Here is a 14575-nt window from a genome sequence, read left to right on the forward strand (position 1 = left end):
CACCTCCGTCCTGCAAAACACGCTCATGTTCCTGATGCGCCCCTGTACTTTTCATCTCCCTGTCGCCTAAATGCTAAGACACTGCCTAAGTCAGCTGTACCAAAACCGTCACCTCCACCAGCTCTGCCCCTACAGGCCATATTCCGTCCTGCCACCTCCCAAGGGGATCAAGTCACATTCAAGTCCTGAACCATCCAGTCAGGCTACGATCCGGCAGACTAAGAAAACCTATTTCACGACTTGATTTGTGGACTTTGTAACACATGATTCGAAACATGCCCTCTCTTATAGCACATGAACTGCGTAGAGGCATAATTATACACTTACGAGGACACTGCATTGTTTTATTCAGGTTTATTCATCATTCAAATCAGGATGATGCCATAAGCCCTGATATACCTTATCCATGTTTTTTTACCCTTCAGAACTGTGGACATTCTGATCATCATCCAATGAACCCCATGAAACTTCTTAATTAACAGTTTTTAATTGTTGAGAGTTCTACAATTATTAGTTTGACTTTGATTACCCTGTTGCTGTTAATGTCAGACACAAAAAAATTGCATTCGAGTTAATCATTGTTTTTCCCTTTATCTTAAAGGGGGGATGTTGAGTGTACTCTGCCACTGGCAGTACAAAGCCACCTAGAGATGCCTGTGTAATTTTTACGTTTTCATGAAAAGCTGGTCACATTAAAGTGTTCTCAGAATAGAAGGCCTGTCTCCACCTGCGTTGTCACAAAACAACCTACTTGCATTTCAGGTGAACTTGAGATATCTGTGGCCATGCAGAGTGCCTATTGTCGGGTAATTTTGAACAGCACCACCGTAAAGTCTTTGTATTGTGGCATCCCCCATATTTTGCACATGGCTTTTACCTACTAGAAAGGAACACTGAATCCGTTGTTTAATGTAAGCATTATTTGTTTATTGCTGCAAGGTCGCAGTCAATTTCAAAACAAATAACCCTGACTGAACATTTATCAGGAGATTTTAGAAAACTATGTCATCACAAAGTTACATGCATAAGCTACTTTATTCCATAAATCATTTACATGTACTGACAAAACACTCATGGGGGAGTCCTTACTTTTAACAATTACAGCAAAGACATGCCATAAAACGAGGCAAACCCAATTCTACAAAAAAGAAACACAAAATTACCCCTCAGATATGATTTTGTATTTTTTTTTACTGCCACAGTAACCCAACAATACCCCTTATAAACAAGAGACAAAATGGTGAACAGCAATGAGTTATTAAATGAACTGAACAAATCACCTTCTTGCATGCAGTGACAAATGAATTGAAGGAAATCTAGAACCAATATGATTGCTTGAAAAGGATTTCATTACAGTTCGGATCTCTCCCTGTATAAAATCCAGACCATGATAAACGATGTGTAGTAGGAGCAGTATCTATAATCATTGGGAGCACCCCTTTTTTTATTTTTAGCAATTTGGTATCACCCGGCCGTGGTGCATGCCCACAACGGTCCTGAATTGCCCTTTGACAACACCCGCTCTGCAAGACAAATCCAAACTTACAAGGACAACCCGAGGAATTGACCGACCAAAGTGCCGTTTTTTGGGACAGTGCCCTTACTTACCCCGCTAGTGCTTTGCGGAGGCCAACAAGATACCTTGAAGACCTGTCGGAGTAAGCCTAGTCGAAGATAAGGTGAGTTGGCCGCCAAAAAAACACTACATTTGCGTCGTAGACAGGATATTTGTCCCACGACCGGACCAAAGTTGTGGCGTGCTTGGAAACCACGAGGGCCGCCGATCACACCAGCAAGCTCTGGAGTAGCAAGTTGGGAAGGAGTGTGTATCCCATGGGCTAAAGGACTGCGTTGCGTTTTGTAACGGGTGGGTTACCAGATGCTATACTGAATTTTGAAACGTGATAAGTTAATTAGTGCACGTTTCAAGGGCAAGAGATTCGTAATTTATTTACGAATTAAGCTTTTTCTCGAGGCAACGTTAGAAGTTGTGACGTTGCAAGAATTTCGAGTACATTGTTTCGATTTTTTTGTGTTTCGATTTTTTTGAAAATCGATTCTGGCATCGTCAACGTTAGCAGTTGTAACGTTGTGGGTAAACAGATACTGCGTTTCCCGATTCCGATATTTCGAAAGTGATTTTTCGATTCTGTCAACTCGATTTCGATTTTCGATCGTCGTTTCGCGCACGTACGAAACGAATTCATTTTTACATCGAGAATCAGCGTCTTTTTTCCTCCACTTCAGGACAACAGATAGTGATTCCTGTTTGTCCGGTATTGATTTTGCTTTCTTTTTGTTTTCAGAACCAAAGGCAGAGCTTGGTTTTGTTTCTGTTTTTTTTTAGGTCAGAAGTGGAAGTTCCACAGGCTGTGCGTAGAGATTGAAGCATTTAACTCCATATTACTGTTTTTTGCACCTTTTCGCAAGCCTTTAAAAGTCAAATAGGCTTGGATTGTTGCTTTTGACAGATTTTCTGTGCTGCTTACAAGTATTTTCTGCTGGCAGAAGGAAACATTTTTGGCTGTGTTTGTTTATCAGAGATTTTTTGCTGTTCTTTCGGAGGACTGCTGAAGTTGTTGGTTTGTCTTCGTAACTGTTTGAAGTTGTTATTAGAAATAAAGACAAGTTTGGGAAAGTTAACCAGTTGTCCCGGTTGTTTTTCAGTGGGTATTTTTAGTAAAGTAGTTAAATACAGCACAAAGATTTGCTTTCTTGTTCATTGTTGTCTTTCGCACAATAAAGTGGAGTTGTAGAAGTTGCTTAGCTTCAGTCAAAGAAATTTACAGGTCAAGAAGCTTACCTGATCTAGTACAATGGGGAAGATACCCATCAATTACTGCTCTCATAGGGATTTGGTGACCATCGCAGGTGTTGGTGATGCTTTGGCGAACACTATTATAGATTTGAGGTGAGTGCAGAGTGACTTGACTCCAGACCAATTAATGACGGTTCTCGGAATACGAAGCATGCCCGGCATTTTGCTGGTGTTCGACTTTCGGCCCTACTTACGTTTTTCAGAGGGAGGGCAGGGGGGCGGCAGAACACCCTTCAAGTCAAAACCTGAGGAGATGCAGCATGTGCCGCTTTTCGACATATGGCAGGGCATCTTCTGCATCGTCGTTTCCGGATTCATGGAGTCTACCCTTCCCGAAGTCAGAAAGGCCAATTTCAAGTCTTTCACAGGGACCCTACCCTTTTGACGAGTATCCTCCATCTTTTGAGGGTGCATTTTCTCTGCCGCTACGGGCACAGGAGACACGGACACCTTATGGAGGGGTACGTTCAACCCATGTAGGTCGAGACGATAATACTACTTGGTCCAGCAAGCCCGCATTCACCAAGTGGAGGGATGACACCTCAACCCAAAAACACCCAACCCTACCGAAGACCATCACTTACGATAGAAAATTCAGCTGGCAAGCCTTTTTTGTAAAGTTTACGTCTTATGCCGACGACTGTGGTTGTCAGCAAGGCAACACAGGAACAACTTATGTTGGTGCTTAGGGGGAAAGGCGAGCGAATTCTATGCTATGCTAATTGAGAGGGAGCCACAACTGGAGTATTTTCATCTAATCAGGAAGATGGAAAAGAGATACAGACTGCGAGATCTGCCAGAAGCCACCCAAATGCAGTTTAACTACTCCAGGCAGATGGCAAAAGAGGGTATTCTGGATTGGGAAGACAGAGTTTTACATATGGCTACACGGGCATTCTGTGCAGAAACAGGTTGTCCTTAAAATCTGCCAGGGATGTGCTGACCGAGAGGCAGGGCAGTATGCCATTAATTCGAGGCCGACAAGCATAGAGGCAGCCATTGACCTTGTGAAGTGGTTCCAGCATACACAAAGGGCGACCTTTGGAATATCCAGGAGGGAAATGGTAGCGAATGTGAAGCAGATGTGTACCCCAGAAGATGTGGAGGACATGGGGCCAGAGCTCTGCAAAGTTGATGTCAACCCCCTACCGCTATCCTCTCATACACAAGCTGGTAATTTGAAGCAACGAATGACAGCTTTGGAGGGACAGGTGAATCCTTGGACAGATTGACAGCTCTATCCAACAACAGTAGATGTTATCAACCAATACTCAACCAGTGTCTAATCCAGGCACTGATACCACTGTGTGGCCACCACCTGCAGCCAGTGCTGTGATGGAATCTGTTAGTTCTAATGAGTCAGCACCAGACGAGACAGAAAGTTCATCCCCAGTCAGTGGGATGGAGATTAATAGAAGAGATAAACATAATCACTGTGGTGGATGACACCGTGATGGAGATTTTACTGGGATGGAGATTCCTGTGCAGCAGTTCCAGGAGTACATGTATATAGATGGTATGGCTGAGGATGGTCCTGCACAGGGTAGCATGCCAGCAGACGAGTCAGCTGATCTCTTGTCAGATCCCGGTGAGGACGAAGAAGTGGTTGTGTGTCGTCTGCATTCACGCTGGATGTTCAGTGTTTGTGTCGGTCTGAACAGTACATTTTTGAATGCCATAATCGACACAGCAGCAGAGGTGACAATCATCTCAGATCGAGTCCACAACACCCTCAACCCAAAGCCACCCAAGATCAAAGAGTTACCTTGAATACAGCTGGAAGGGATATGAAAATGAAGGGTATAGTGGCAGGTCCAGTAGAAGACTGGGAAGCAAGACCTTCATGGAAAGAATATATGTGGCCCTGATTGAGGATGATATGCTCTTGGGAATTGACTTTCTTCGTCAACACAAGGTTGACATATGCATACAAGAGTCCAGGCTATTGGTGGAGGGGGAGGAGATCCTGATGGTTTTGGTTCCGAAAGTTGCTTGGGTGTTGGTCAACAGAACAACGCTCATACCCCTTAATTGTGTCAAGAAAGTGCCACGTAGGATGACTGAACCATTGGAGTAGTTTGTGTTGGAGCCCTCACCAAGCTTGAATGCCTTGATGCCTCGGACAATCCATAGTCCTGGTTCAGAAGCAGAGCTATTTGTCATAAATCCTACCGGTCAGAATGTGCGGCTAAAACGTAATCGACAAATTGGGAATGCCGAGGAAGTGGCTGCGGTCAAGGATATTCCCGCTGCAGATACAGAGGAGAATCTGTCGGTCAACAAAGTCACTGCTACCTCTGACATTAGGGTGCCTGAACATTTACAGGAGCTTCTGGAGAAGTCCACAGAACATCTGGATGAACATGAACAGGCTCAACTGAAAGGATTGTTAATTGAATTCCAAGGGGTCTTTGCTCGTGATGAGTTTTACTTGGGAAACTTCACCTCAATAGAGCATCACATTGAGACCTAAGGAGCTAAGCCAGTGAAAAGCAAGATGAGGCGTACGCCTTTGGGTTTTGCTCAAGAGGAGAACCTAGACCGAATGGAGGCAGCAGGGGTGATTCAACAGTCAGTGTCAGAATGGGCCTCAGCTCCTGTTCTGGTCAGGAAGCGAGATGGAGGTGTCCGCTGGTGCTTGGATTACAGGGATTTAAAATGCAGCTACCCGTAAAGATTTGTATCCACTATCAAACATAGAGGAATGCATGGACACACTAGCTGGGAATGAATGGCTCTCTAAGCTTGATGCCAATGCTGCCTACTGGCAAGTCAGAATTGCCGAGGGTGATAGAAAGAAAACAGCGTTCATCACCAGGTACGGGTTGTACGAGTATGTCCGTATGGGGTTTGGGCTGTGTAATGTTCCAGCAATATTTTCGAGAGTGATGAACCTAGTGCTTAAGGGTTTGAATTGGAATGTTGCTCTAGCCTTCCTGGATGACATTCTTGTACTTGGGAAGACGCTTGACGATCACATTGCCAACCTTCGTCAGGTACTGCAGAGGTTTCAGGATTTCCAGCTGAAATTGAAACCTACAAAGTGCGTTTTGTTGCAACGCAGAGTAGATGCTGAACAGTCAGAATCTGTCTCCAGCCAACACTTTCAAGAGGAACAAGAGAAGGATGGTCAACTTGTCCACTTGCAGAATTGGTTAATATCACAGGAGGAACCACAGGAAGCCACAATAAAGCTGTGGGGTCCGGTTGAGAAGAATCTATGGTTAAACCGGGAGTTGTTTGTGCTTGAAGATGGCATTTTATGGAAGACAATTGATGACAATGGATTTCTGGTAGTGCCAAAATCACTACAGAGCAGAGTCATGGAAATGAATCACGACATACCCACCGCAGGACATGCCGGGAAGGATAAGACAATAGCCAAAATCATACTTGATTCTTCTGGTATAAGATGACTAGAGACATCCAGAACTACATCAGTTCCCATGCTGCATGCAATCAAAGCAAAAAAGCTGCTAAACAGGGACGATGTCCAATGACAAGCTACCATGCAGGGTTACCCATGGAGAAAGTTCACCTAGATTTCATTGGCCCACTGTCAAAGTCAACCTAAGGAAATGAACATATTCTCATGATGGTTGATCAATTTACAAAATGGGTAGAATGTGTGCCCTTGCCCTCTCAGACCACAGAGGCCACAGCGTTAGCTGCTGTAGGGGAGTTTTTCTGTCGGTTTGGGTGCCCGTTGCAGATAGTGACAGATCAGGGCAGAAATTTCGAAAGTAAGCTTTTTTCTAATGTGTGTAAGGTTCTGCGATTCCATAAGTCAAAAACCACTCCATACCGTCCTGCAAACGGACAAGTGGAACGATTTAATCGGACACTTATGGATGCAGTTAGGTGTTATGTCAGCAAAGCACAGAATCAGTGGGATAAGCATTTACACCACATTGCAGGTGCCCTTAGGTCAACCGTAAACTGAAGTACAGGCTTCAGGCCGAACATGCTAATGCTAGGTAGCGAAGTCAATCAGCCAGCTGATCTGATATTTCCACTACCTGTGTCAGCGAGGCAGCCTGGCACTCCAGATGACTATTGCGCAGAGATGGCCCAGGCAATGGAGAAGGCCTGTGAAGCTGCCAGAAGTACCCTGAGGTCAACCCAGAAGCGCATGAAGCGAGATTATGACCTGAAAGTCAGAACACGGGAGTTCAACGAAGGTGACTTGGTATACCTCTTGGATACCGCCTCCATTCAGGGTAAATGTAAGAAGTTAAGTCCATGGAAGGGGCCAGCTCTTATCACCAAGAAGTTGTCACCTTACCTGTACCGTATCAAGTATAGAAACACAATTTTTACCATGAATCATGACAGGTTGAAGAACTGTACTGATCGTGTTGTTCCAGAGGATAATGGGAAGGTAAAGAAAAGTAAATCAGATGTTTACTGCTTTTGTAGGAAGCCGGACGACGGTAGCTTCATGATCCAATGTGACACTTGTAATGAATGGTTTCATGGCAAGTGTGTACACGTCCCTCCTACGCTTGTCCATTGTGCCAGCTGAAGTAAAGGGTAGTTTCAATACCACTCCACATTAGTTTAGTTTTAGTTACTTCCTACCGTGCACAAGGTAGGAGGGTCCCTTTCATCACACCAATTTAAGGGGGACCTAGTCCATAAAGTGGGGGGGGAGTGTAGTAGGAGCGGTATCTATAATCATTGGGAGCACCCCTTTTTTAGCAATTTGGTATCACCCAGCCCTGGCTCATACGCACATCAGTCCTCAATTGCCCTTTGACACCACACAAGCTCTGCAAGACGAATCCGAACTTACAAGGACAACCCGAAGAACTGACCAACCAAAGTGCCGTTTTTTTGGGACAGTTCCCTTACTTAACCCCGCTAGTGCTTTGCGGAGGCCAACAAGATACCTTGACAACCTGTCGGAGTAAGTCCAGTCGAAGATGGGGCGAGTCGGCCGCCAAAAAACACTACAGATGTGTACCACAGTACTGGGCTGTCAACACTGCTTAAGATTTTAAAGCATGAGAATGGAGTTAGCTGTAACACTAAACCAAGTTTTGGGCACAGACTTAAGTCCTAATTGCACAAAACATTTATAACAGATCACTGCCACTGCATTCAAAGCAAATCAAATTAATCCCTTTTAACCAGAAATGGTCAGGAAAACACAGAGAGGTTTAAAAATTACTTCGACAATAGTTTTAATTTCATTTTAACAAATTTGTTATTTAAGTTAATGCCTTACATTAATAATTAAGCCAAATCTTAATTTCACTTGCATGCTCAATTTTTTCTTACCATTTTCAAATTAAAATGTATCATATTGACAAATTAGATTTAAGGAAAAACTGGGCCCTCTTTCACACTGGAACCTCAAAATTTTGTTTTATACTTACTGTAGCATCAAACTTAAACATAAAGTGTACTTCTCCAGTGGTTTCTACTCTAAGTTATGGGAAACTCAGTACAAGCATTGTCTGCTTCAGCAAACTTTCATTTAGTGAAAATAAAAAGGAAAAAAGAGAGGACACTTCCAAATATCAAGTACGAGAACGGTAGGCCAAAAAAGTGAACTTTTTTTTTTTACAGAGATAGATCTAAATCATGCTGTGAGCTGCATCAAAGACAAGGCAGTCACTATTAGGGAGCTCTAACGGGCAAAAATTTCAGACAAATGGCAACTGAAAAATATTATCTATAAACAAGATAACATTACATTTTGACCCCTCAAATCAAAGGTGATTTGGATATTTCCATATTTCATTAGCCTGGAGACTTCCACTTACTGATGTCTTAATAATGTGGCTGCAAACTTAGGGAGGTCCGGTCACTGGAAGCAGAACTGTTGTTTTGTATGACTGTCACATTTATGGGGCTGGGACCCTCCCCTCTGTGTTTCTTCCCCCACCTTTTTTTGTCTTTTCATTACTTGATTTGTGTGTTGGGGTGTGTGTGAGGGTGGGGGGCAAGCCCACCTGGGATCCACCCGTGGTCTGTTATCAGTTCTGTACCACAATGGTGGAGTTGTGTGACTTCACAGGTGCTGTTTTATGGCATTGTCTATGATTATAGTAACGTCCTAGTATTTTCATGATGTCAAAGACACTAACAAGAATGACTTCTAGTCCCCTATAATAATTTCTAAGCAGAGATGCATAAGTACAGCTATGACAGCATTTCACTTAAGCACAAACAAAAGACTGCTACCAACTGAGAGCACAAGGATAACAGAGCCAGACTAATAATGCATGTACAAAGACTTAAATGCTAAAGGCAACATTTACTCCAGATGAGTATGAAATATTAGCAAATGGAAGTCCAGGCTAGAAAAATATGAAGTCAGAGAAATAAACTATTACGAGTGCAATATCTCTCCGGAAAAAAAAACCTGTTGTCATTGTGACTCAAAAATTGCTTCTGCACAAAATAAGGCCTTAAAGATGTTGCTTATCACTTTAAGAAAAATCTGTTCTTAACAGTGGCTATGAAATAATAACAATAGTAAGAAGAAACACTGCTCACTCTTACAGAAAGCTGACGGAGAAGCAATGAGAACTGAGTCAAGGCCAAGAATGCACTATGAACTTTTGAACTATTGAATCCATCCACTGTGGCATCACAATTTGTTGAAAGTACTGGGATATATGTAGAGATGAATGGATGAATGATTGAAAGATATACAGCTAAACTCCCAAAGGAAACCTTATTAAAGCAAGTCCAATACATAAGAACTAGGTCCAACTCTACAGGACACACAAAATGGACAACTTTTAGGGAAAGTTGGACATCATTTAGCTTGGGGGGTGTCAATGGCCTAAAGATGAATGTTATTCAAGTTTAGCAAAAAAGGTCATTCACAGAATAACTAGCCATATGCATATCAATACATTCATGAATCGTGAGCAAACAAGGCTACGAGACCAATATCCGTTCTTTCTGGCTCATCTGATGTGTTTTTGTGCTTCACTGGCTTTCCCACAGGTCTTAGGTCTGTTATAATGATCTCTCTCTTGAACATTTGACCAATGTGCCTCTGTTGGTAAAGAACAAAAAAATGTAATAATGTAAAAAGAATTTATTTTGCATTATGTGAGTTGCATTATGCAGTTTACATCATGCTGTTGCATATTTCCATGTACAGAGATGTTTAGCATTAGTTATGCATGTGAAATTCATACCACTGAATGGCTGGGATGAGTGCTTTACAAAACATATAGTGGTAGAATCAAATTTTGCAACTGCTAACGTAACATTTGATATAAGATCATGACATGACCTCAATTTTTATCTATGGCACATCCCTATTTAAGTACCTGCAACATTTCAACCCAATCAGAATTGTGCTTAAAGATAAAAAACCTTTATGCAGCACACACAGTGGGAGGTGACATGACAACTAATGACGACATCATATTGTCATTTCCATTTTCATCTATAACCTATCCGAGCTTGATTGTGTACCAGGATTGAAGTCATTTGAATAAAAGAAAGTGACAAGGTCTTTCGGTTGAAGAAAAATGTGTACAGGTATGAAACCTACGGCGAAAAACTACACTTTAATGTGACAAAACCTGACACTTGATGACATCACCTTTCTGACGTCAAAACAAAAAATTTCTTCTTGGACCACCTAGCCAATAGTCTTTGTACCAATCTAAAGTTGATCTAATTTAATAAAATACCAAAATGAACTGGTGTAAGAAAAGATTGAATATGGAGAAAAACATATGAATATGCACTTGGTGACAAATACATGCTTTTCCAGCTATTTTTAAGCAGGGTTGATAAAAATCATGATTTTTAAAAAAAAAAATTAAAAATCAGATTTTTTTAAATTTCAGTCAGATTTTTTGATTTAAATCAGAATTTTGTTATTTAAATAACAGTTGGGCCTAACCATCATGACCATTTGCTTAAAACACCCCAAATTCACTCTCAAACGTTTTAATTGCAACTACTGGTACCATTCACATGTACAACACTCACTACATGTATACTTTATTTACATCCACAGATATACATGTATATCACATGTGAACTGTTTCTTTGCTATCGCTGATGTGTCTATTCTGACCATAGACAAAATGGTTTTATCAATGGCCTGTAAAGCGAGGGGTCATTTGCATACATGTACAATGTTATATAACAGTTTATGACAGTTGTTTACGTGCAAAAAAAAATAATGGTACACAGGCAAGAGATTAATTCTGTGCAGGTATACATACTATAGAATGTCACTTAAAATTTAACATAGGCTACAAATACATGTACATATGTAAATTGCTTCAAAATATGTAGGCCCCTAATGTGTATTGCACATAAAATGATCAATTTTAACTTATTGAGTGCTTTCTTTGAAGTTCCTTGAGTAACTAACTGCTTTTTTTTTTTTGAAAAAATCAAAAAATAAAATAGTGTTTTTATTGGTTATTTTTTTTTTATTTTTTCCATTGATGAAAATCATGATTTAAATCAAACAACCATGTTTTTAAGTGACTCTTTGACTCAAGACAATCATCATGCCACTGCAATTTATCTATAACCTGTCAATGCCAAGTAATGACTGAACAGCCATTCCTTTAATTCTGTAGATATAGGTCTTAGAAATATATCTTTAACATGACGTAACATAATAAGACTTTGTTTTCATTTATAAAATATCTCTTTCTAAGCACCAGTACATTTTACGGCAATTAGACCTGAACTTTAGAAGATATAGGGCTCTGAAAAAGCACCTTTAATGAAATGCAACTTGACACCTGATGACATCATCATGTTGTAGCATAAATTTTTTATCTATAACAATCTCCCCGTTTATGTGCATGCCTAGTCTGAACCCAATCGGACCTGTACTTCTATAGAGGTCTTTGAAGAGTGCACAGTTAATTTGACATCACATGGTGAGCAATGGCATCATCATGAGGTAACTTCATTTTTGTCTATATAACATCCCTGTCAAGATGCATGTCAAGGTTGAACCCAAGCGGACCAATAGTTCTGGAGATACAGGTGTTTGAAGAGTGTACCATAATATGATGTCATGTGACTCCTAATTAAATTGCATTGATAAATTTCTTCCAGGAACATCTGTAATTGCTTGTCTAAGTGCATGCCAAATCTGAAGTCAATTAGATGTTAAAAACAAAGTAGGATAGTTGGAAAAATAGAAACAAAGCCTATAGGGAAACTGCACCTTTACTCAGGCATGTGAATTGGCATGAAAGAAAAAACCTGAAAATAATTTGTGATGAAATTTATCATGGGGAGACTACTGCGAGCGCAGAGTGCGAAGTCGTTACAGTGTAGGGCCCCTTGAAAATTTTGGATTGTAGATGCTCTGTGGTGCAATCTGAGGCAATTCATGGCCCCTTTGCCTCTAATTTATTGAAGAAAAATCTTCTCAAAAGTAGGGATATTTCTAGTTATTTTTTAAATTACTCTTAAATTTTTTATTAATTGGATTTGTGAAACCTGAAATGGCTGTTTAAATATGAGGATGTTGATTTGACGTCATCTTCCTTCTTTTGCAAGATGTAGTTTATTCTCCTTTCACGGAAGTGTTTGCGGTGTTTATCGTACTTAGCTGCATGTTGTATCAATGCTTTAGCTCCGGAAGTACCATACTTGATACAAACACAACACTACTCGCACCATACTTCTCCAGGATGATAAAGCTTGCGAAAGCACTCGCCCACCAAGTGCTCATCTTCCTTTTTCGCCAGTAACAATTTGTCGCACCATGATCAATTCCATTTATTTGTTATTGATTTGTCAATCTCTTTCAGATCTGCAGCTCCTCACTCAATGAACTTCTTTCCTTCTGCCATCATTTTCATTTTTCTTGACTGCAAGTGAATGTGTATACGTATGTATACACACGTTCTTGTACAGTAGCAATTTCCAAAAACAAGTTCCCAGCAGCACTGCCATGAATTTACGTCTCTATGAAACATGTACCCATTGGGAGTAATACACATGCGTATGTATGATAATTAGGAGAATGACTGGTAATGTGACAGGAATTCACCAATAACAGGTAAGAGTCTGAATTTATGGGAGTCAGATTTTCATGTGACACTGGGCATTCACGCGATCGTGAAGTGGCTTTAAGGCGAAGTGCGAGCAACTGCACTTGTCATTGGTTCCCTCCTTTTGTTACGTAAAGAGAATTTAGGTTTGTGGGAATTAATGAAATTTCGTTCCTCGTTTCCTATGTACATTGCACATTTCGAAGGGTATTGCTAATACTGTCCCAAGGCAACGTGTGAATTGAATTGTTTCAACATACAAATTTCACTGGGAATTAGGGAAGTTTTGAGTGTTGCATAGTCAACCAACGTTTACCCCCCTTACAACTTACCCCTCCAACCTTTATTCCAGTTTTACACTGAACTTGAGGACCACGAATTTGAAGGGAAAAAAGGGAATTCCAGTTAAACCAGAAAGATTCCCATGCCTGAAAAATGATGCAACTTGACACCTGGTGACATCACAATGACAAATTTCTTTTAGGACCATCTCTTGCAGGTTGTATGTATACACCAAGTTTGAAATCCAGCAGATGTTATGAAGTACAAACAACGTGTCAGTGTTTCGTCAAGTCAAATAAATCGACACGGAAACTTTTGTAAGGACTACCTATTGTAGCAAAAGTGCGACTTAGTTTAGTTAAAAAGATTGGTCAATTTAGGGGAGTCCCCCAGTGGGTAATGTCACAGGGAGAGTCATGTGGACAGCGCGTGCAGCGTTGTGATTGGCCGCATGCTGTCCAGCCGTGCCGTGTGCACGAGGGAGTGTGTGCGCAAGCACTGCAGTGAAGAGAAGCCATAGGGTAAGTAGTCTCTGTTCTTACTGAGTGCTAGTTGTGTATGGTGGACTTAGGATAGCTGCACGCGGTGTGGTTGACTAGGAGACTGCTATAGTTGCTGACGGGAGATGTCATGTTATTGGTGAGGCTTTCTGGAAAGGCCGAGTGTCACCGCTAGGTTACTGCCAGTGGGAAGTGTATATATTCGACCCAGTAGCGTTCTTCGTTGGTGCAGGGAATAAGCTAATTTTTGTTGCGTTCCACATAGGTGCGTGGAATAGAGGTAGTAAGCCACAGCTGGAGTAATGGTCGTTCTTCGTAGAGGCAACCTAGTCAACCACACGTGTAGTTAGGATAAGTGGTCCGTTCTTCGTTGGTGCGTGGAACGAGATATTTCGCACGTGAAGTAGAGGCTTCACAGGTGCGTTGTGTCAACCAAAAGTTGGTGAGCATATACCGAGAGTCGAGAGCGGTGTTGGTGTTCACCGCTCAGGTGAATAGTGGTGAACTGGGACCAACCCAGCTTTCTTGCGGTTACGTCCTACATGTATGTGGTTGACTAGAGACACCCGCAGCTGTAGTAAACCACACACGCACTCAAGTAAACCACACATGCATTCGAATAGGCTTCACTGCCCGTTGTACATTAGCATCGTAGTAAACCACACAGTACATGCAGTCAGGCAGTAAGCCTTGTGCAAAAGTTAGTCAACCACACATTGGGTTGTAGTAAACATTGCAAATGTGCTAGTCAACCATACGGCAAATTTAATAAGTCATCAAAGGGTCCTACTTGAGTCCACATTCATCGTCATTTTACTGCCTTTGTTTTTGTTGTACAATAAACCAGAATTGCCTTGTATGTCTCGAAACTAGGTGTCCAGTCACATTCATGTTGTTGACTTATTTAGCGGGTTCAGCAATCAATTCCTTCAGCGGTACATTTCCACCCAAATGGGCCTGTA

General features: G+C 41.5%; 1 protein-coding gene across 3 annotated transcripts in view; it reads right to left on the reverse strand.

The window, feature by feature from the left end:
* Window positions 1–339: 339 nt before the first annotated feature.
* xpo5 (exportin 5) overlaps window positions 340–14575 on the reverse strand; it is a 357136-nt gene continuing 342900 nt past the window's right edge. For all 3 annotated transcript variants that reach the window (XM_022232992.2, XM_022232990.2, XM_022232991.2), the window contains exon 29: window positions 340–9836. In XM_022232992.2, coding sequence (XP_022088684.2) covers window positions 9693–9836 — 144 coding nt within the window. In that variant the 3' untranslated portion in view covers window positions 340–9692. The remainder of the gene's footprint in view (window positions 9837–14575) is intronic.

This window comes from Acanthaster planci, linkage group LG01 (genome assembly GCF_054643075.1).
Source record: "Acanthaster planci isolate LZ-2023a linkage group LG01, COTS_SCS, whole genome shotgun sequence".
Taxonomy (NCBI): Eukaryota; Metazoa; Echinodermata; class Asteroidea; order Valvatida; family Acanthasteridae; genus Acanthaster; species Acanthaster planci.